This window comes from Temnothorax nylanderi, unplaced genomic scaffold (genome assembly GCF_030848795.1).
Source record: "Temnothorax nylanderi isolate EJ_2023f unplaced genomic scaffold, tnyl_v1.0 TNYL_tig0091_pilon, whole genome shotgun sequence".
Lineage (NCBI taxonomy): Eukaryota > Metazoa > Arthropoda > Insecta > Hymenoptera > Formicidae > Temnothorax > Temnothorax nylanderi.
The window spans coordinates 252,461-273,252 of record NW_027249153.1 but is presented as its reverse complement, the minus strand read 5'-3'; the positions used below and the strand labels follow the sequence as shown (position 1 = coordinate 273,252).

At 37.8% G+C, this 20,792-nt stretch overlaps 3 protein-coding genes across 9 annotated transcripts; 1 reads left to right on the top strand and 2 right to left on the bottom strand.

Annotated features, from left to right (window-relative positions):
- Positions 1-1,182: 1,182 nt before the first annotated feature.
- LOC139775021 (protein rolling stone) lies at positions 1,183-13,956 on the top strand. 6 transcript variants are annotated; one of them, XM_071710659.1, is made up of 2 exons: positions 1,183-1,413; positions 11,392-13,956. In XM_071710659.1, exons 1-2 carry the CDS (start codon positions 1,239-1,241, stop codon positions 12,261-12,263), a joined length of 1,047 nt encoding a protein of 348 aa, XP_071566760.1. In that variant the 5' UTR covers positions 1,183-1,238; the 3' UTR covers positions 12,264-13,956. The 6 variants fall into 6 exon arrangements, with proteins under 6 accessions (XP_071566760.1, XP_071566761.1, XP_071566764.1 ...); XM_071710660.1 differs by lacking the exon at positions 1,183-1,413 and adding an exon at positions 5,694-6,272; XM_071710663.1 differs by lacking the exon at positions 1,183-1,413 and adding an exon at positions 7,480-7,604.
- LOC139775008 (uncharacterized) lies at positions 13,901-18,093 on the bottom strand. 2 transcript variants are annotated; one of them, XM_071710642.1, is made up of 3 exons: positions 17,734-18,093; positions 15,966-17,599; positions 13,901-15,775 (listed from the first exon to the last, which is right to left on the bottom strand). In XM_071710642.1, the coding sequence occupies exons 2-3, from the start codon at positions 17,406-17,408 to the stop codon at positions 14,210-14,212; spliced, it is 3,009 nt and encodes a 1,002-aa protein (XP_071566743.1). In that variant the 5' UTR covers positions 17,409-17,599; positions 17,734-18,093; the 3' UTR covers positions 13,901-14,209. The 2 variants fall into 2 exon arrangements, with proteins under 2 accessions (XP_071566743.1, XP_071566742.1); XM_071710641.1 differs by having other exon boundaries at positions 15,966-18,093.
- A 180-nt stretch (positions 18,094-18,273) lies between these two features.
- On the bottom strand, positions 18,274-19,838 carry LOC139775085 (uncharacterized; the record flags this gene model as incomplete). The annotated part of the gene is made up of 2 exons (XM_071710814.1): positions 18,274-19,335; positions 19,461-19,838. Coding segments are annotated over 2 exons (723 nt in total), but the record flags the coding sequence as incomplete, so codon positions are not given.
- Between the last annotated feature and the right edge of the window lie 954 nt (positions 19,839-20,792).

The window sequence follows — 20,792 nt, the reverse complement described above, 5'->3', positions numbered from 1 at the left end:
AGGTCTATATTTATATATCTGTATCTTAGACGTAAAAAGAATCGTGTCTCCAGTTTTTGTCAAAATGGAGTTAATACATTTTTCAGTATAATAAAAGCTTAAACTGTACCTATAATGGTAAAGCGTCTTATGTCTATTATTCTACAAGTTCCTAAGATACAATGTTTAGAAAAAGTCGGATTAAAAATTTTTATAATGCCTAATTTTTAAATCCAGATACAGTGTATTATTGGCAGTTGCACTACTAAACATATCAGTTAAGATACTTTATTAAAAACTTAATAAATTAAATTGCTACTTTAATTTTATATCTAAAAAAATATATCATTTAATTCCTTATTTAAAACTTTAAACCTTGTTTTCTCGAAATGCTAAAAAAATGAACATTCGATCCTTTACCTCTTAAGTACAGATACTACAGATATAAAGATTCGAACCGAAGAACCGATTATGATCATCATTTTCAATCAGCTGCAGACAAGCATATTCGTCGAAGTTAAAGGAAACAAATTTTCGCAAAAAAAACTTAGCAAGTTGCGATGAATATGTTCTAATGCATATTATGCGGTATTATAAAATTATGTAGGTCTAAAAAAGCCACGATGCTATCACGAAAAGGAAGTTATCACATAATGGCTTAACAACTGCAACGTCATACGCTCGAGCATTATAGGAGCGGCACGTGACGCAAAAATTACGAATAAATAACACATTTCCGCATTATTATAACTTCCTAACTAGTTTATGCAAAATTCATAAAAAATATTTAGTCATAAAATAAACATAAAATAAAAAATAAATAACGTGTAAATATGGTTTATATTAATTTTGCACTCTTCTGTTTCCGAGTCGTCGCTTTTGAGTTGACGAATATTTGGAAAATGCCGCGCTCCGGACATTGGAGGATCATGAAATATTCACGATTGTAGATCAAAGTGATCTTAACTCCGTTTTTCTTGAGTCTTATATAACAAATTGTTTAAAAAACGCGCTTTTCAAACATTACAAAGTCAAGATGATAAATAATAATCACTAGCAATTAAATATTAAAAGTATTTAAAAAATACTTTATCTAAGGTGATTGCCTACATATGTACAATATCTACACGGCGCGTGCGCGTTGGTAAAAAGTGGCGTGTTTCGCCGTCAGCAGTAATCGCATTCAGCTGTTAGTTCATATAATGTATGTACAATTCACGCAGGTGAAACAGTAACCGGGAAATCAACAAACGACCAACATGGATTCAAGTGACACTAGTAAACTGTGGCAAGCAAGGCACAAGATGAGCTTTAGCCGGCAAAATCAACACAAGACTGAATGGGAAATCCTGGAAAATCACGAGCTGCTGATGGCACGGCTTCAGCCAAATGTTAAGGACTCGCTCGACATTGCGGACGTGGCTTCCTATTACGGTATCTAGAATGTAACACGATAATATTACGTAGCACTGAGATACTTTTAAAACACTGTACAAATTTTAATTTTGACTGATTTTAGAAAAATTTTAAACGAGGCGTAAAGTCAAATGTCACAATAGTTTACAATCAAGCATTTTCAGGTTACAATTAAAGATCTCGTTTCTAAATTCCATTCTTGAAAAAGGCGATTGTCGAATCAATATTTACATTTTATTATTATTTTTTACACAAGTTTATTTTTCAAATATTTCAAAGTTTAAAATTTTTATATAAACATTAAATTGTGTGTAAATAAAAAAACTTTAATTTTATTTATGATAATTGCCATTTACAATGCATTTTATAAAGTAAAAATTAATCAATATTAAAATAATTACTAGTGTGCATATTTGACAAATTATTTTCGTTTTATATTCGTTTGCATATATATAATTACCTTCGACCGTGACTTTTATTCGATGCAAATTTTTCAAATCGACCATGAAAATCATTTAATCGGTTGCACGCGCTCAAGGTTTCAAACTTTTTGTAATAAAATTCAGATAAGAACTGTGATACGTTGAAAATTTACATGTGTCACAAATTCACTTTAGTTTACGTAATATCTATGTAAAGACTGAAAAATAAAATTACTTAAATTACAGAAGCATTTATATCTGAGCTATAAAAACTATTATATAATAGTACAATATATTTATATAATAATGGTCAATGCACCCAAATGTATATTTATCAAATTATTTGTTTACTTTGCATATATATATATTTGGGTATTTTATCATCTTTCGCAAACTTTATTTGATACAAATTAATATTAAAAACTTTTATTCGACCTAACTGTCTATCATTATAATTGTCATGACAATACGACCATTGGTTTTGGTCAATTAATCGTCAAGACGTTTCGACCATGGGTTTTGATCTTTTTAAATTGATGTTATTTTGATGCTTATATATGTATATAAGCATTCCATTTTAAATCTCTGTAAAAAATATTGCGAAAAATATTATCTTATTCGACTAAGGTAATATTTTTCGTAATAAATTCTTTACGGAGATTTTAAATAGGATGCTTATATAAGATACACGAGCCGAATATCTAATAAGGCTCACTTTTAAACCAGTTTTATTTACCAGTTAAAAAAACGCGCTTTAAGTCTTGAGTATATGTTTAAAAGATCTGTCATGGGGACCAGTGAAGAGAGGCAAAAGAAATTAAAACCAGCAATAACGCGTCTGTTCAGTGCGACAAAAACTTTCTAGATAACGATGTGGGTGTGCATGTCGTTTTTATAAAAATCCGCGTTGCATAGATCGTAAGTATTTCAAATAGTTTGTTAAATATGCTTTATTTAATGATTTATTATAACATATTATAATATTACTGAACTTCCCGGCTGTAGAAAATAACAAATTTATATATCAATTTTTTAGAATATATATATATTTCTTTGGAATTACGCATTTATTAAATAAGGCTCTTTAAATATGACCATTGGGCTTTATTGGAAGTGTGTCACTTTACAATTTATCTTTTTTGTTGCAGGTGATATTTAAACTAAGAAAAAACTAAGCAAAAGAAGTAAAAAAACGTACTAAAAACAATTGGGTCTAAATGGCAGATATTTCCAAAAATGATTATCAAATTTAAGATAATTGTAATATTTAAGAGTAGAGTAAACCTTAAGGAATTTTTTGTGATTAATAATCATTTTTAAACTGATAGAAGATAATGTTTAGTTTCTTTATTATTTCCAATTTATTTTATATTCGGACCTTATTATTATACATATATTATCTATACTATTATTATATAACGGGAAAAAGTTTGTTTGTTCCATTGTTCAGGATAGTCTCACAAACTATTAAATTCAAAAAACTATCAATTTCAAAAATTTTTACATTGGTGGATAGCTTATATCTTCCTGAGTAACATGGGCTGTGTGCCATTGTGCTACAACCCAATTTGAAAAAAAAAATTCGGGATATTTAAAATTTTAAATTTTTTAAAATAGTCGTACTTGATGACTTTTCCTGTTCAGATTTTTCTAATCAATCAAATCTTAAAGTATTATATAGAATAGGTAGTCCATAAATGAACCAGTTGTACACTATGAACCATTGCAATATTTCATAAATGTAGTGTTGCTAGATTGTGTTCGTTGTCATGCAACGACTCGCATTTGAACCCCTCTTCGGCTCCCCAATCGGCCGGCAAAAGGTCCCAAAAGTCAATTCGAATTATCTTTATTTCAAAGGGTCGAAACGATTAGTAGATTAGGCCTACTGGGGACACCACTAAAAAAAAAAACGCGTTAATAATAGTACCTCATGGGTGACGTGGAAAGCTATTGAAAATATGTGTTTATGAATCATACATTGGTGGAATATAAGATTAGCTAGAACACAAATGTAATAACACAAATAAAGTCGTTTAAAAGAAGACGCCCGGGCGAAGCCCCGGGTACATTAAGCATATAATAATAACAGTGTTAAAAAAAATTGTTCTTTTTAATTATTGCATTTTAAAAGACATTTTATTTTTGTTATTGATTAAAATAAAGATTTTATTCTCATTTAATGTACTTCAATATTCTCATAAATACAGTTTAAAAAAATAAAATAAATTAAGTGGATCTTATTAAGCCCATGTATCTTATATATATAAGTATCAAAATTACATCGATTTAAAAAGATCAAAACCCATGGTCGAAACGTCTTGACGATTAATTGATCAAAACTAATGGTCGTATATTGTCATGACAATTATAATGATAGTCAGTTAGGTCGAATAAAAGTCTTTACTGTTAATTGTGTTAATTATTCACTGGCACAAAGTAAAAAGTTACTTATTCAGTATGATACAAATTATTTAAATCGGTAAAAATTATTTAATTATTTGTAATTTTAAAATCATAATTTTATTATTTCCGCGATCAGATTTTCGAAAGAAAAGATGTATAATCAAAATACTTTAATTAACATTTTCATATTTTGTTCAAATATATTAAACTTTTACATGTACGCTTCTGCAGTTAATGCAATTAATTTATCGAAGATTATTCAGGTTTTGCAATGCTTCATATTTTAAATTGGTTTGACTTACGAATATAATTAGAAGACAATTTTACATACATAATTACGTGTAACAATTATACATAACAGGAAACAATTATACATACAGTTTAGGAAACCGAGAACAACAGTGACGCGACATAAACATAGTACAAATTTGCAAGTTTGCATTTACATTATGTTTATCTACAGCAAGTGTACGAAAAAGCATTTCCTTTTTCAACACGACATGATTTTATCGAAGAAATTCACTTACGCGATTATATAAGTACTGTATAGAAAGTAGTAATATAAATATTTATAAAAATATAGGTATTATCATATATATAATTAATATCGCATTCTCGCAGAGACAAATATATATAATATCTCATTAAATGCAGTGCACGATGGTTTCAAAAACCTCTAAATATGATCAAAATTATTTATATATTTAAGTATATAAATTTTTTCATAAATTTGGTTTGAAATGTTCTTGTAACTTAAAATAGAATTAAAAAAGAAACACATAATATGTGTGCCATGTAACATATAATAATATGTAATATGTAATATATTCCTGTATAAATTATATCCAAGTGAAGTAAAACGTTCCAACATATATTACGTTCCATTTCATTACAAACGTGATTCTGCCAACAGATTGATTTTATTACAAGTTAATTTCGTGACGTTTTAAGTTGTAAAGTTAGTCGATTTATGCTGTTAGCATAATTGAAAGAAAATTAGGGGTACAGTTCGAAGATCGGAGACAATTAACAGTGACGCAACGTAAACACGATACAAATGCATGCGTTATTTTTTGTGTGAATGAGAAAGCATTTCTTAATTTGTTCAAACAAGATATGACTTGGTTGAAAAAATGTATAAACACTGTATAAACATTTGTGTGAAATGTAGTGTGTAAAAGTGTGTAAGAAAGTGTAAAGATGTTGATAAAAAATATGTCGCGTTCTCGCAGAGACAAATAATTCATCAGATACAAATAGGAAGAAATCACTTATTTAAGCGAAGAAATCAATGATCCAGGCTGTATATTCAATTTCGATTTCCATATTCTTGACATGGAAATAATTTCTAAGCATTTCTAAATTTTTGTTATTCACGTGTAAAACTTTGGACGAATTTGTCATTTTCTTTAATTACTATAAATGTATCTACTAAACTATTGTCTGGGAACATCATTCCCATCAGACAACACGGATAAATACGTACCTAGTTAAAAGCGTCTTTTATAGACATCCATGCTGCTGTCTGGCATTATCATAATGTTTTTTTTTTTTTAAGATCGTTAATTACTTGTGAAAATATTCGATATATTCGTATGTATATATTTTTTTTCTTATTGATAAATGATTTATTTTAATTAAACGACATATTAAAACCACTTTTGTATTTGTTTCAATATGTTCAATATGTCTAAAAATATAATCGCAGAAGTCTAATATGCGGTCGGGATACTTTCGAATATCGTTCTGTCACGTGTCCTCATTGATCAAGGTGGGGATTTCTCGGTGGGGAACAGGTCCGCAAAGGTTCAGGGAGGGAAACTTCACGCCGGTGTTCACCCCGGGATTGATATTGATTGCGAGCACGCGGTACCGGGGCCGGGTAGTCAGAGGCGAAACGTGCGTCGAGCAGGAAGCCAATCGTTCAGAAAATTAAAAGAGAAATGCCTCCCGAGTGCGAAGAGATCGAGATTCGCGACATGTTGGAAAAGAACGACCACATCGAACGAATTGTCTCGAAGAAATTGCCGAAGCTGTGCGTGCTATGCGGTGCGTATTTCTCCATTTTTTCCCTTAATTCTCCGAATTCTAAAACATTAACTCACAAGTCTCCAGTAAAAGTTCTGAATTCATATATATTTCTCGAGTTCCGTGAGATCGTCAAATTATCGCGATATCATCAAGATTCTTGGATTTTCGAATTCAACGAAATTTTTCAAAGTGATCTTACAATATCAACGATGTACCATCAGAGGTGATTTGAGAGTTATTTGACAAAGTCATCTAGGAATAACAATCTTTGTTGTTATATTCTTAATTATTAATCCGATGTACCGATCTGATAGATGTACGGGATACGGGGATGCCATGAACAATAAATGTATTTGACACGTTGCAACTGCTCGGTCATGAAGAAAATCGATGACGATTTTGCCAACGGCGTCCATTGTGTCCGATCAAATATTAAATTGCGAAAGAGGGTTCAAAAGTTCCGTGTGTAGTGTGTGTGTGTGCGCGCGCGCGCGCGCGTGTGTTGTGTATATAGATAGATAGATAAAGATCTGTCCAAAATTAACAGGAAGAGTCGTGCATGCATTGATATTATGTTATAGGAGAAATGTAACGCGTAATTTTTAAAATTAATAACACATTCTATTGACAAAAGTTTATCTCAGATAAATTCAGTCTGAATTCAAACGATCTCATCAAGCTTACCTGATCGTGCTAATATATCACCATGCATACACACACACACACACACACACACACACACACACAAAGGCACATATGCAATCCATTTGTGCTCTCTTCTTTTCTGTCACGTAATATTTATATTAGCACCGAAAAACGATCGGCTTTTAGGCCTAAGCTTCATACGCGACATTTATATATAATATAATAAAATGCCCGGATCTCTCATCTATATCTATACCATGCATAATTGTCTACAATATAGATAAGTCTCTGTAGACAGGTGAAAACCAAAAGTTTGCACAGATGGGTCAGATGGATCTCCTGATTGAGAAGGCACAAACACTGTTTTATTTATGTATTTCACACGACCTTGATAAAAGATATCTTCATTCTCTTTCTCTTTTCTAATTTGTCTTTCTCTTCCAATTGACGCTTACCTTGACATACGTAATCGCACATTTATTACGCTGTATCGCTTCCCGCGAAACGCGACGATTATCGTTTATCCCGATATCAATCTCTGACGTGCTGTTCTCACGTATGTTCCGCTTGTGCGCGGAAACTTCGCGGAGTTTAGTCGATCGTCGACATCGGTCGTACATGCGTTATGCGTTGACACGTCGGCTGACCGAACAAGAAGTCACCGAAATTTCTCAAATCATACTCCGCGAATAGAAGAACATTTGTGTGAGTTCTGTGTAATATTGTTATCGAAAATGTGAATTTTATCTGACAGTCCCAATCGCGCGAAACGCGGAAATACGAGATACTTTTAGGAAGGAAATGAATGCTAACAAGGCGGATTAATTGAGTTGTACTGTGAGAATAATACAAGCAAGGTATTTCATTAATTGAAAACTAAAAGTATGTAGAGTTAACTTAAACTTATTCATTGCGAAATCTATAGGCTAATCAAAAGTTTCTTTTCACTAACACAGTTTGCTCTTGATTCTTTTTCTTTTCTATTAGTCTTCAAAATTTCGTTTAAAAAAATAACAAAATTAGATAACATCAACGAATTATCGATCTTTAAAATCAAAGACTTAATAATTAATTACTATAATTATATAATTGTTCGTTAATCTTTTACTACATTTTTTTAAATTTCTCTTAAACACTAATAAATTATAATTATTATATCATGATGTTGCGAATTATCTAATTATAAAAGATCTTACATGTATTATTTAGTAAACCAGTGTTGCTTGCGTTGCAATTTGCAGATTGGAAAGTCTCTTATCTCCTACTACGATCACGTGAAACATTGTGAAAAACACTAAACATTAGATAAACCGTAAATTCATGATAAGAGTTTTAGCGAAACGATATCTCATTATATATTTGTTATTTCATAATGCCTTAGGCCTCAGAATACAATACAAAATTAACAGAACAACCTTTTAGCATTCTGCAATGTCTAAAAATAGATAAATATCCGATGTCCAAAGTTTCTTTTCCTAAATATAGCAAACAACAAATAAATATTGGTTTAATATAAATAATAATAATTTATTGAATAGTGAGAAGAACAATCGTTTACGTTTCGACTTACTCTTCATCAGAACATGTTCAACCGGTCAAAAATTAAGAAGAAATATAAAATTAGTCTCATAAATAAACAATTTAAATAATCTAGAAGGATCAAATAACATATCAAAAGGATGGATGAGAATCAATGACTAATGGTCAATTTTAAATATAAAAGTTAATCAATTCAGAGGTCAAAAGTATATAGTTACAAATTCTAATTTTATAAAAGATCTTCGTCATAATCAATAAAAAATTGTGACAATTTTCGTCGTTGGTAAAGCGCGAAAATATAGAGTCCCGTGTATACTTTGCATGTTGTCTAGTGTTTGCGTTTGTCTTTTCATTTCCTACTTTTATTTCCTATAATCTTAAATTCACGATAAAATAATTAAACGTTAAAAAAAGAAGAAGATGCTCAAGAAGCGTGAAGCGCAGTTCCGGTTGGGAATTTTTGAGATGAGAAATCCAATTTCATGGAACGGATTTTGTCTGCGGCGCGGCGATCTTCTTCGAGTCGCGCCCATACATTTTTACTCTCTTTCTTCTACCTTCCGCGAAGGTAGATACTCCGGCGGATATAACGATTCGCTTAAAACCCGGCCACTTGCTCGTGACAATGTATAACAGGCTATAATAGACCAAGATTGTAATAAATGAACGGTGAATTAGTATTGGCTGATTGACCGCGGCGCGCGACCTTTTGTTCGCCGGCGCGCGTTATGTATGAGCGCCGGCCGATCTCTCTTGTCACGCCGTGTGAACCTCAGCATCGCGGCCGGACCAACGAGGTTAATTAATTAGTTCAAAGTGGCCTCCCATCTGCGCCGCGCGAGACCACAGCGAGACCACAGCGAGACCACAGCGAGACGACGGCGTTCGGGGAGAGAGGCACTCCACTCCTCCGACACGATCCGAACACCCGAATACGTGACGGTGCATGAGAGATCGTCGCCATTCGCAACACCTCGAGCCTCGAGGCCTCGAGCCGCAAACGTGGCAGACTTTGGATACTCACGTAGTGAATCACACCTTGAGCGACGCTTACCTGCCTGACCTGCCTGCGCCTCGATTATTTTCCTCGTCGCCAGTAACGTGATCGCCGGACAGTCGGACTGTCGGACTGTCGGACCATTTCGTTGAAACCTCTCTCGCTATTCCGTACCTTATAGTAGCCAATTATAATTGGCGGAGAAGCGGATTCAAACTTCTCTCGTTTTCGTCGGCCTGAAGTAAGTCACGAATTCAAATTTCAAGTTGAAATTGTCAACGGTTCGCGCAGTACGAATATATTATCGATCGATAAAGAGAGCTTCACGCGATCGCATGCAACTTACTTTAGTTTAGCGCGACGTTCGAGCTGCATTCGATTCGCATCGCTTCTTAATACAATAACCATTCTCTCATAATAATTTTGATAATTTTTTAAAGGCGCCGAAAGACACACATTCAATTCTATCGCTTAACTCTTAATTTATCTATAATTGTTCTGAAAAGAGGAATAAATTCGCATAAGTACAGGTGTTTCAGCATTATTCTCCGTGTCTGTATTCGTTCCTCGAATTTCAGATAAAGTATTAAAAAAAGCCGCCCCTCTTTCGCGCTCGCGCGTTTTATCTCGGCCGCGGGCCGGCTGTCATCGCGAATCAAGCAGCTGTTCGGGTAAAAGTTAGGTTAGGTTAGGTGCTCTTCAATCACGCGTACTCGTCGCGTCATCGCGACAGTCTCTCTCGAGGATGGTACTCTCGTTCACAGGATTGCCTTCCTCTAAACGACTGCTGTTGCTCTTCCTACAATGCTCGCTATGTAAGTCGCGCGAAAAATGCTCGCTGAAAAACCTTCGAAGCCGCCTCGCTATCGTTTCGTGAGCGAATTATCTTCGGACGCGGTTTTATTGTTGTCAATAAAGCGACATATCATTGCGAAATATCCATTGGAATAACGATGAATTTTATCCTTGAAAACCTTCGAAATTATGAAGAAAATCTTATAAACCTCGACGGAAAAAATAAAATCTTCTAGCTCATCAAATTAATCAATATTATATATAATCCTTACATCATATTGGCTCAGTATTAAAAAATTATATCCTAATTCTTAAATGTTGATAAAATTCCAAAATATTGAATAGCCGTATTATCCCTCTTTATAATTTTTTTTTTGCACCCTCGGAATGAATACGTGGATCTGTCACGTTCGCCGCTATTTTTCCCTACCTTAAAATATTTTAAAAAATCTGAAAAAAAATCACAAAACATCTGCCTACATTGTAGTTGACGATTTTATAGTAATTTTATGATAAACATCGTTTATTTAATATTTTCTGGTAGGCTTGCAAGTTTTACAGTTACAAGCAGGTATCATTTTTGGCTCGAACGCCGTAGACCCAGATATACAGACGGAGGGTTATAATTGATTATGCTTGTGCATAGGAAAAAATGTTGCATACTGAATAAAATAGTTTCGTTTTTCTTTTTTACAATGTACCGTTCGATCATAGCAAGCTGGAAGAGGTTGTCGTACGTGCGCTTGCTCATCCGAGCGCGGCGAAGCGACGCGTGTCGCGTGGTCGTTTTCGGAGAATAATTACATTTATTAAGGCGTTAATCGTCGGATCACGCTCACGTTCGGAATAGCGTGACTGCTGGTTCCCGCTATGTACCAGTTTCAGGTTGAATCGGCTGCCTCCTCGTTATTTGTCACGAGTCGTCGTCGGCGCGCGCGGTTCTCCGTTATCCTCTCGATTCCGCTCTAGGATTTTCTTTGCGACGCGTATCCCTTCATCTCATTACCCACTTTCCCAAGTACGCCCCTCTAGTCTTTTCATATTAAATTTGATCTTTGTGTTTCAAATTCTACTCGCATATTTAAAATATGCCGATTGTCCACGTTTCTTTACAATAAATATAAAAGAAATATTTAATAAATTGGTCCGTCATTCTTCCAGGTCACCGCGCAATGGTGAACAAGCTCTGGTGTCTGGAGATCGGGCGAAGGTGGAGACAGGCGGCTAGACAGGAGCCACCGCAGGCGCGTGTGCTGTCCGAACCAAAGTGCCAGTCTTACGTGGCCATTTGGTACCTCTACTACCGCTGGACAATCTTCCTCGCTTGGACCGCCTTCGTCGTGTGTTCGATATTTGAATTCGGCAGCTACAAACCGCTGTTACAGTACGAGAAATGGCCAATCTATCTGACCAACTGGGACATGGCTTTGGGTATTACACAAGCGTTGATCGGCGGTATTCTCGTGTCGAAACGATGGCGATTGCAGAAGATACCCGGCTTCAATCCGTGCGATCTCAAATTGGAGTCCACCGAGCGGCTATACTGGTTTCTGTACGTCGTAACGACCAACATGGCCATTGGCGTGACGATGTGTTACTGGCTCACCGTATACAATCCGGAGATCCATCAAGTGGACCCGCTCAATATCATGATGCATGTGTGCAACAGCGTGCTGATGCTGATTGATTTATTTGTCACCAACATATCGTTCCGCCTGCGGAACTTTTGGTGGTGCCTATCGATCGTCATGTTCTACGTAATCTTCTCGGTGATCTATTATGTCGCCGGCGGCCTTGACAAGCACGGCTACCACTATATCTACAAAGTCCTCGATTGGAAGAAACCGGTGCGGACGTCGCTCGTTTGTATCGGTGGTTTTACGTTTGTAACGGTGCTGCATTGCGTCGTTTGTATGCTGGCAAACATCAGAGACCGCATCTATCGCAAGACTGCCGAGAAATTCAGCAAACCTGCGCAGATAAACATGACGGACGATAAACCGCTTCCAGACAAACAAATGGAAGTAGTTTAATCGATAAAAGTTTACGTAAAAATACATTTATTTTTGTCCGCCTAATATCCTCTTGGCATTGTAAGACTCCGAGGCATTGGGACAATTTAATATTCAACAAGGCAAGATGAAATGTGTCTTCTTGACGTAGCTGCGCCTGCGAGTAGAATCCTTCTCTAACGAGCGAGCTTCCTGTGGTCATCTAGCTTGTTTGTAGAAACGATTAAGTATTAATAGGATGTTAGCAGTGTTTGATGAGCGATACAACCAAGTAGGTGATCTCTTGCATGACTCTGAGCTTCGTCTTCGGCAATATTTCTAACAAACTAGAAAAACAATGATTATTGCTAATATACCGATTGTATGGTCGTTCCCAATATGTAGATTCTACGAAAAATTGCTTATATTTCTTAGAAATTATATAATGACAATATCGTGGAAGCCTGACAATATTTGTGAACGCTTCGGTTATTAGAACCGCGATTGTTTTGAACGCATGCAATTGTTTGCCACAGTGGCAAGTAGTAAAAATTCATGTAAAATAGTGTTTCTTTATTTTAAATAAGTGCAAATTTTCCTAAGGAAAACAGAAACAGTAAACATTCCGCAAACATTTCATTATATTTGAATTGTACGAATCTGTATTCTCACTTCATATTTAGTGTTATATGATGTGTTGTATGATATTACTATCTCATATTTTTGTAATGCTGAAAAGCATTGAATGCATTTTATATTTTGATAGATCAAAATTACACATTTGCTTTTTAAACGCACTATTGAATTCATTCCAGATTACGTGAACGTTGTGTATATTTAAGATATATAAATATTCTTTGGTATTAACTATTCTTATTAACATCTCTTACAAAACTGAGGTTTTTTTTATATTTACATCTAAATTCGGAATTTAATAATGTATAATAATTACTAATTTAACGGCCGTCGTTTAATGGCGTAAATTAGATGAAAATTTCGATACGAAGAATTATTAAATAAGACGATACCAAATGAAAAGTATGTTTTGTAAGATGCTTACATAAGGATGCACATACAATTTGGAATGACATTAATATAACCGTAATGATTTATTAAGAGCTCAATGTTCGTTCGTGTGTTTCGAAGAAAACATGCAAAGAGATTCGAGAGTTCCTATTTAACCTAACTTCTATCTTATTGATGCGTCTACATGCTGTATGATTATTGTATGTGCAGCCAATTGATCGCAGTAAACAAATATCTTTTTCAACCGTTATCGATAAAAGATAGATTTGCGCATATGTAGATAAATCCGTAGCGTAAAATAATCAAGAATTGTATGCATATCTATCCTTTTGTACGTTCCATTTTTGTATACTTTTTTAATTACAACTTGGCGTAAGTAATTGTTGTTGGGTAATTCAATACTATTTTAGAAAAAGTATTAAGTCGCATAGACTTCCCGTAACGTGATATAATGTCGTTGAATTACATCGATCAATAAGTGTGAGAGAATTTTATGAATGTATATACATGTGTGTATTATAAAAATATAAATTATAAATTGAAAAAACGAACTAATACATTAAAAGCAAAATAATAAATTACTTCTAAACATACGTATGGCTATAAAGCGGGCGTCATAGACGGATAACGACAGCAATGAAGTACACAGATGATGATTTTTATGGAAAAATATCAACGATTTATTAATAAAATAACGATTTAAAGCGATTATGGGCGTAGTACAAATGAATATTAGGCTGAGGCCAGCTCCTGGATCACAGATCGTGTTAAAGTTACCACAAAAGCTATGTTTAATATAATAACAATCATTATTATTCAAAACTATTATGCCACTCTTAAGCTACATTGAAAATAATCATGTCCAAAATAATTATACGATCACTTGGTCGAGAGCACTCTCTATCACGAAAATCACTCGAGACTACGATAATGGAAATCATCACTTGCGTCCATCACGAAAATCACTCGAGACCGCGCAAATTACTAGCACTCTCGAGCGGACTTGAGTCTAATAGCAGCACCTGGTATTCCGTACCTGCCACATCGTCCTGATAGTACATCGACGGCAATTCTTCTGTGAACAACAGACCCTCGCTCAAATCACCACTCGCGCCCAGTACAACGTCTGACGTTTCCGTTACTACCGAATTCATCAATGCACTGTTCTTCTTCAGTTTAGACCAGTCGGAATATGTTAGATCTGTCCTTGCCGAGCCTTGCTCCTTCACCGATACAGTTTCCTTTTCGACGACCCGCTTGTCAGTTCGCGCATCATTTCGGAACGTTTCCGAGCTTTTCAGCAAGGTGTTGAAAGGTGGCGGCTCCGGTTCCGGCAAACAACAATCCGTTCTTGACGAGGAGGTGTTGAGGATGACGGCATCGCACGGAGTCACCATAACCATCTGTTCTTCGACGGCAGTCGGTGAACTTGGAGGTGAGTTGTGCACGGTATATAAAACGTAATCTACGTCGGCATTGTCTGAAGACGGCTTAGTCAGCAAATCGTCGCAATGTATGCTGTGTGCTTTTAACATGTGCTCGCGTAGACTTGTCTCGCTGCTGATCAAATGCCCGCATGTATCTATCGGACAATGGTATAGCCACTCCATTTGATCCTCACCCTGGGAACACGCGCTGGCGCCCTGCTTCTCGACGTCGTTTTCCTTCGCGATAGTCTCCGCGGCGTTCATCAGTTCTGTGTTCCATCGCTTCGGCTTAATCGGCTTCACTCGCGAGTAATGAGATTCTCTTCTTCTCGTGCGTTTCTGATCATTGGGAGTGCTTTCGGACATATCATTGACTACGTTCAAATCCGGTTTGGTCTGCTGATGCTTCTTAATATGCACGTACAAACTGCTCTTGGCGGAGAATCGGGCATCACACATACAGCACTCGAAGAGGCGACCTTCCGTGTGCGTCAGCCGGTGTTCCTTGAGATGTTCCGAGCGCATAAACGCCTTGCCACAGTCCGGCACGTCGCACACAAATTTGCGCTCATTCGTGTGCTTCTTCTGGTGGCGCTTGAGCTTACTGGACGATGAGAAGGCCCACTTGCAGTCCTGGAAAGTACAAGGATAGGGCTTGTAGCCGGTGTGAGAACGCATATGGGCTTTGAGTCGACATGGCTTGTCGAAAATCTTGCCGCAGCCCGGCCACGAGCATTTGATGTCCACTTCCTTGTAGCTATGTGATCGCTGATGTGACGTCAATGCGTTGCTACTGTAGTAACGTTTGCCACAACCCTCGTGCTGACATACGTAAGGTGCATGGCGTTGGTCGTGTGATTTCATATGTACTTCCAATGCTCGTTTCGTTTGAAACTTCTCGCCGCAGTCTGGCACCTGGCAAACGATCCGATTAGGACGACTGTGCAATTTCGCGTGGCTCCACAGATTGTAGACGGTAGTGAAACGACGATTGCAGCCTTCCACCTCGCACACGTAATCCTTGCGCTTCAGATGCGTCTCCTTGTGTCTTTTCAGCTTGAACTCGGAATAAAAGGCCCAAGTGCAGCCCTCGAAGTCGCACTGTAAAAATATAGCCAATTAAGACAATCGTAAACGAAAAAACAAAAAAAAACACGATCGTATGCCGAGTAATTTGAAGGGCTTCACAAAATTAATTTTTAACGATTTTATTTGCTGCAAAATTATATCACCGCGCTAAAAAAGATTAGAGGAAGAAAATATAGATATCACGATATCTTTTTTAATGTACCTTAAACGGTCTAACTCCATAGTGGGCCAACAAATGACCTTTCAGAGTGTACAATCTGCCGAACTGTCTGTTACAGCCTTCTCGTGGGCAGAGCCACACCTTGTCGTGTTCAGTGGCGCACAAGGGCTGCAGGCTGTCGTCGGTGATGCCTAGTTCCTCCAATGCATTGGATATAACAATTTCATATTGACTACTCGGATTACTCGGATTATCGGTACCATACTCAACCGTGCCATTCCAAACCGCGGCGGAAGTATCTATCTTGGGCAATTTTGGGAAGTTGCCTGTCGCCTCGATCAATTCTGAGGTTTTGCCTTGATAGATTTGTTTCTCTGTGCCAGTATTGATAACGATCTGTGTCATGTTGGAGATCTTGTCAGTGGATATAGCAACCACAGCCATCATGCCGTCCTGCGAGTCCGCATCAACGGCAAAGCTCTTGCCGTTGATATGCTTGTCGAGCTTCTTCTCCAATCGCTCCATCATCTGTCGACGTTTCTTGATGATACGAGGTTCGAGTTTCGTCCTTTTCAATTGTTCTATTACCATGCCTTGCGTGGCTACTTCCATGGGATTCGCCATGGTATTCGTCGAGCTCTCCTCCATCGGCGGTAGAGCCTCGATGAAGAGCTCCGAGGAACTTGCCGAAGATTGTGCTATAGTTTCCTGTTCTGTCCTTGCATCTTCCATCTCGTTCGCGACTAAATTCACTGGTAGCTGATTGAGAGTAACCTGCGTGGATTTCTCGCACGGGATCTCATTGTTCTGCGTTGGAATTTCTGTTTTGGAAATATTTTGTACGACATCTTGACTCTCCACGCTTAACGTTGGTTGGCTGTTCGCGGACGGCAGAATCTCACCGGCCACCATCATGTCATCCGGGGTGAGCGCTGCCAATGGATCCAAATGATCCAGCTGGAACTCCGGTAGCATAAACTCGTCGACGACCTTCTCGCACGGTGGTTCCAGTAGCCGGTTCTCGCTGTGCGTCAGATCCTGTAGTATCGGATCGTAGCTCGATGACAGGTTGAGCTTCTTGGCGTCTGCTAGATCGATGTCGATGGACAAGCCATATGGATCTTTACTCAGGAAGCAGCTATGCGACAGCACCTCCTCGCCCAGATACCGGTCTACGCCCTCCACCATTTTGGCTGCGTCCAGGTCGATGCTCGACGGCACCGGCGGCTCCGTGCTACGCATCTTGAGCCATTTCTCAAAGTCGGCTACCGTCTCCACGACATCGACGCCCTTTCCAGGCGCCGTCTGGTGCCAACACTCATTTTTTCTGGTCCTTCGGTCCTTCTTACCGACCTCCTCCGTTCTCGACGACGCGAAAAGCCCGTTGGCGGGCGCGCATTCCGCTTCCTCGCCCTCGGAGCTGATCCTCTCACGACTGTGTCGTCTCGACGTGCAAGCGGCGACGGCGGCTCCTCTGCAAGACATTGGTGGTCTGCTGCTCCGTGACTGGCACTGCGGAGGAAGCCCACGTTGGTGCGCAGCGACAACGACATTCGACGGAGCATCATATCTCTTTCACGGCAAGAAGGGACTCCTCCGTTCCAGGAGCCCGAGGTTACAGCCGGTGGCACGTGCACGTGTTATCGGGGGTCTCGACGAGCCCTCCATTTTTCTTACTGACAAAGATCGTGTCCGCGATAAAATTTCCAAGGTGCAATCCGTTCCTCCGCGATCCGCACCTCACACCGGGCAATCGCGAGTCGTCGAGGATCGCGCGGTGCGAGCTAACGGAGTCAACATAACCTCTTACCATGTATATAACGCTGCTGCGACGGGCGGACGGGCGGGCGGGCCGGGGCAGGCAGACAGGCTATGGAGCGGTGTCGCGGTGTCGCGGATCGATACAGCGGTTATGTCCGATAGGGAGACTCGTCCGGTGATAACGATGACGGGGAGCGAGATATCGTTTCCTCCGGTGTTTGTTCGTGACCCCGAGAGAAAGATACTCGCGCGCGCTCGTAAGACGCGGCTCGCTATCTCGCTAATCTCTCTTTTACGGATAACAATAAAATATAGAAAATTACAAAACAAAATAACGCTCACATGAACGGACGAACTGACGCGAACGGCGCGAACGCTCGCGGCCACGGCTTAACCCATCTAGCGGCAGTAGCGGCACGCATGTTTATCTCGTGACGCGTGGTTCAACGCCACAGTTGATAACAAAGATCCCACCTTTTTGCCTTTCTAATCTCTCTTTTTTTTATCTTTTCTTTCGATATACTTGAGCTTGAGTACGCAAGAAATTTATTTGTTTCCTTCGGAGCCGTTTTTTAACAAAATTCGAGAGTGCAGAAGAATAATTTATTTATTGCATACAGATCTTTAATTTAAATAGTTTAAATGACACGACTCGTCGAGCTGAAGATCTCACGAAAACATTTATTATTATCGTTATACTTACAGAGTGGCTCATTTTAATTTATCCACTGGAATATTTCGGAACCGTTAAGTTTAAGACAAAAGTTATTCGGATTATTAGAGGGAGAGAAGATGATAATCTAGATTAACCCTTCGTAGTCACACTTCTCTAGAATCTCACGGTAGTCACACTGGGTCGTATTGACCCAGTCGATTTTTAATGGCTGCCATTTTAATGGTATCGGTTCGATCGGGTTCAAATAATTCTGGAACATACCTTGAACATTCTAGAATATAAAACAACTGCGGTTTTGTGAGAAATCAAATGGCTACATGTTGAAAAAAAATCGTGAACGAGTACATGATTAACGGTCTCTATACCTATATAGAGGATACTTCAAACTCTTGTAGATGGCGGACCAAGGCCCATTTTAAGCTAGGCATTTAGCTGATTTTTAGCTCCAAATGAGTGTGGGTCATATTGACCCAAGTTGGACTACGAAGGGTTAATCTTAAAGAAAGTGTCCTCAACGTCATATCAAGTGGAAATATTCCAGTGGATAAATCTCGGGATAAATTAAAATGAGTCACCCTGTATATCAATCTGTATATAGATACATCGCTTATTTACCCTGCATCGGAATTTTTACATTCCGGATCTATTATATTCGCGTCGCGTCGCACGTTGGGACTTGGTGATTTTTTCATTCACTAAAATTTTGAGTTGCTCGATTCTCGAGTGTATTCGTGGCTCTTCTCGCGACATCGCCTGGCGCAATATCTTCGCCGTAGCAACGTGAGCGTTTATTGGTATCGACACCCGACGAGATGTCGATTTCTCATACGGTTTAACATCCACCGACGGTCTAATAAGGTTCTCTCGATACTCGGCGATCCCTTTGGTATTTGAAGCCGGCCTCATTTCTTCGTACAATTTTCTGGATGCTGTAGGTGTTACCATCTTACTCTCGCAAGTCTCGCAGTCGCCTTTCTAATAATTAACAAATATATGTCCTTAATGATGTATAGTATAACCATTGTGCAATGTCTGATGTAGAAATATCTTTTTTCTTAAAAAAATAGTGACAAAAGTATATAACTAAAACGTTCTCTTACCTCAGCGAAACCTTCCACCATCGCTCTGCTCAGCAATACAGCTCTAGGCAATTTATACGACGGTGGTTTAGGCTGTGGCTCTACGAGTCTTCTCGAGTCTTTCGATGATTTAGCCGAATCGGTATAGACCAGCACATCCCCCGGTGTCGCCTGACAACGCAAATCCTCCTCGCAACGCGTTTGTTCCTGACGTTCGGCCAGCTGGCAAACGTGATTCTTTGAGCCCTTTGAGGATCTCTTAGGACCGAACACGTATTCCCAAAGGGTCAACTTCCGTTCCGCAAACTTCTTCGTTTTTGTCGATAATGCCGTTTGAAAGCTCAAAGTACCTCGCGTCTTTTTCTTTAATCCTGTTAAGCCTAATATCAAAACAATACATTAACTTTCCGTCTGTACGTTTTTTTTGCACCCTTGGAGTGTATACGTGGGTCTGTCACGTTTGACGCTATTTTTCCCTACTTTAAAGTATTTAAAAATATCTGAAAAAATTCACAAAACGTCTGTCTACATTGTAGTTGACGATTTTATAGTTATTTTGATAAACATCGTTTATTTAATATTTTCTGGCAAGATCGTAAGTTTTACATTGCAGTTACGAGCAGATATCATTTTCGCTCGGACGCCGTAGACCCACGTATACAGACGGAGGATTAAAAACAGAGACAAATCCCGAACTTGTCTCTAAACTTCTCTTAGTTTTATCACAATGTTTCATATATAAGTAATTTTTTAGTAAATTTTACCATAATAACGCTCAGATCTCTTCGATAGAGTTGATATCGATCTCCTGTTATAATCCTCATTAATATTTTTCTTTAAACAGACAGACTTAGCGTAATGCCACGAATGTTGCTTCAACCGGGGGTTATATTTATTCTTTTAAAAATAATTATTATGATTAACGCACACTGTTTATATAATATATACATATATGTATAGATTAATCAAAATAAAATCTTACATTTAGTGAGAGTAAACTGAAAATTTGGAGCCTGGACCAAAAAGATGCCATTTAAGATAAAATACGTCACGCGTTCAATCACATGTTCAAAAATATGTAAGTACTTTATATTTAGCAGACGATGAAACAAAAAAAAGATGTGAATTTTGCAGTGCGAAAATATTCACAATTATTTCTTTTAGGGCCGGTTGTTCCAACCTTTTGGTAAACTAACTAATAGTTATATGATTTAACTATTAGTTAGATTACCAACAGGTTGGAACAACCGGCCCTTAAAGATTCAAAAGAAATCTACCGAGAAAATAAGATTTATTTATTCGCAATTTTATAAATTATTTATTTACAAGTGCTATGTAGTTTTCATATATTAT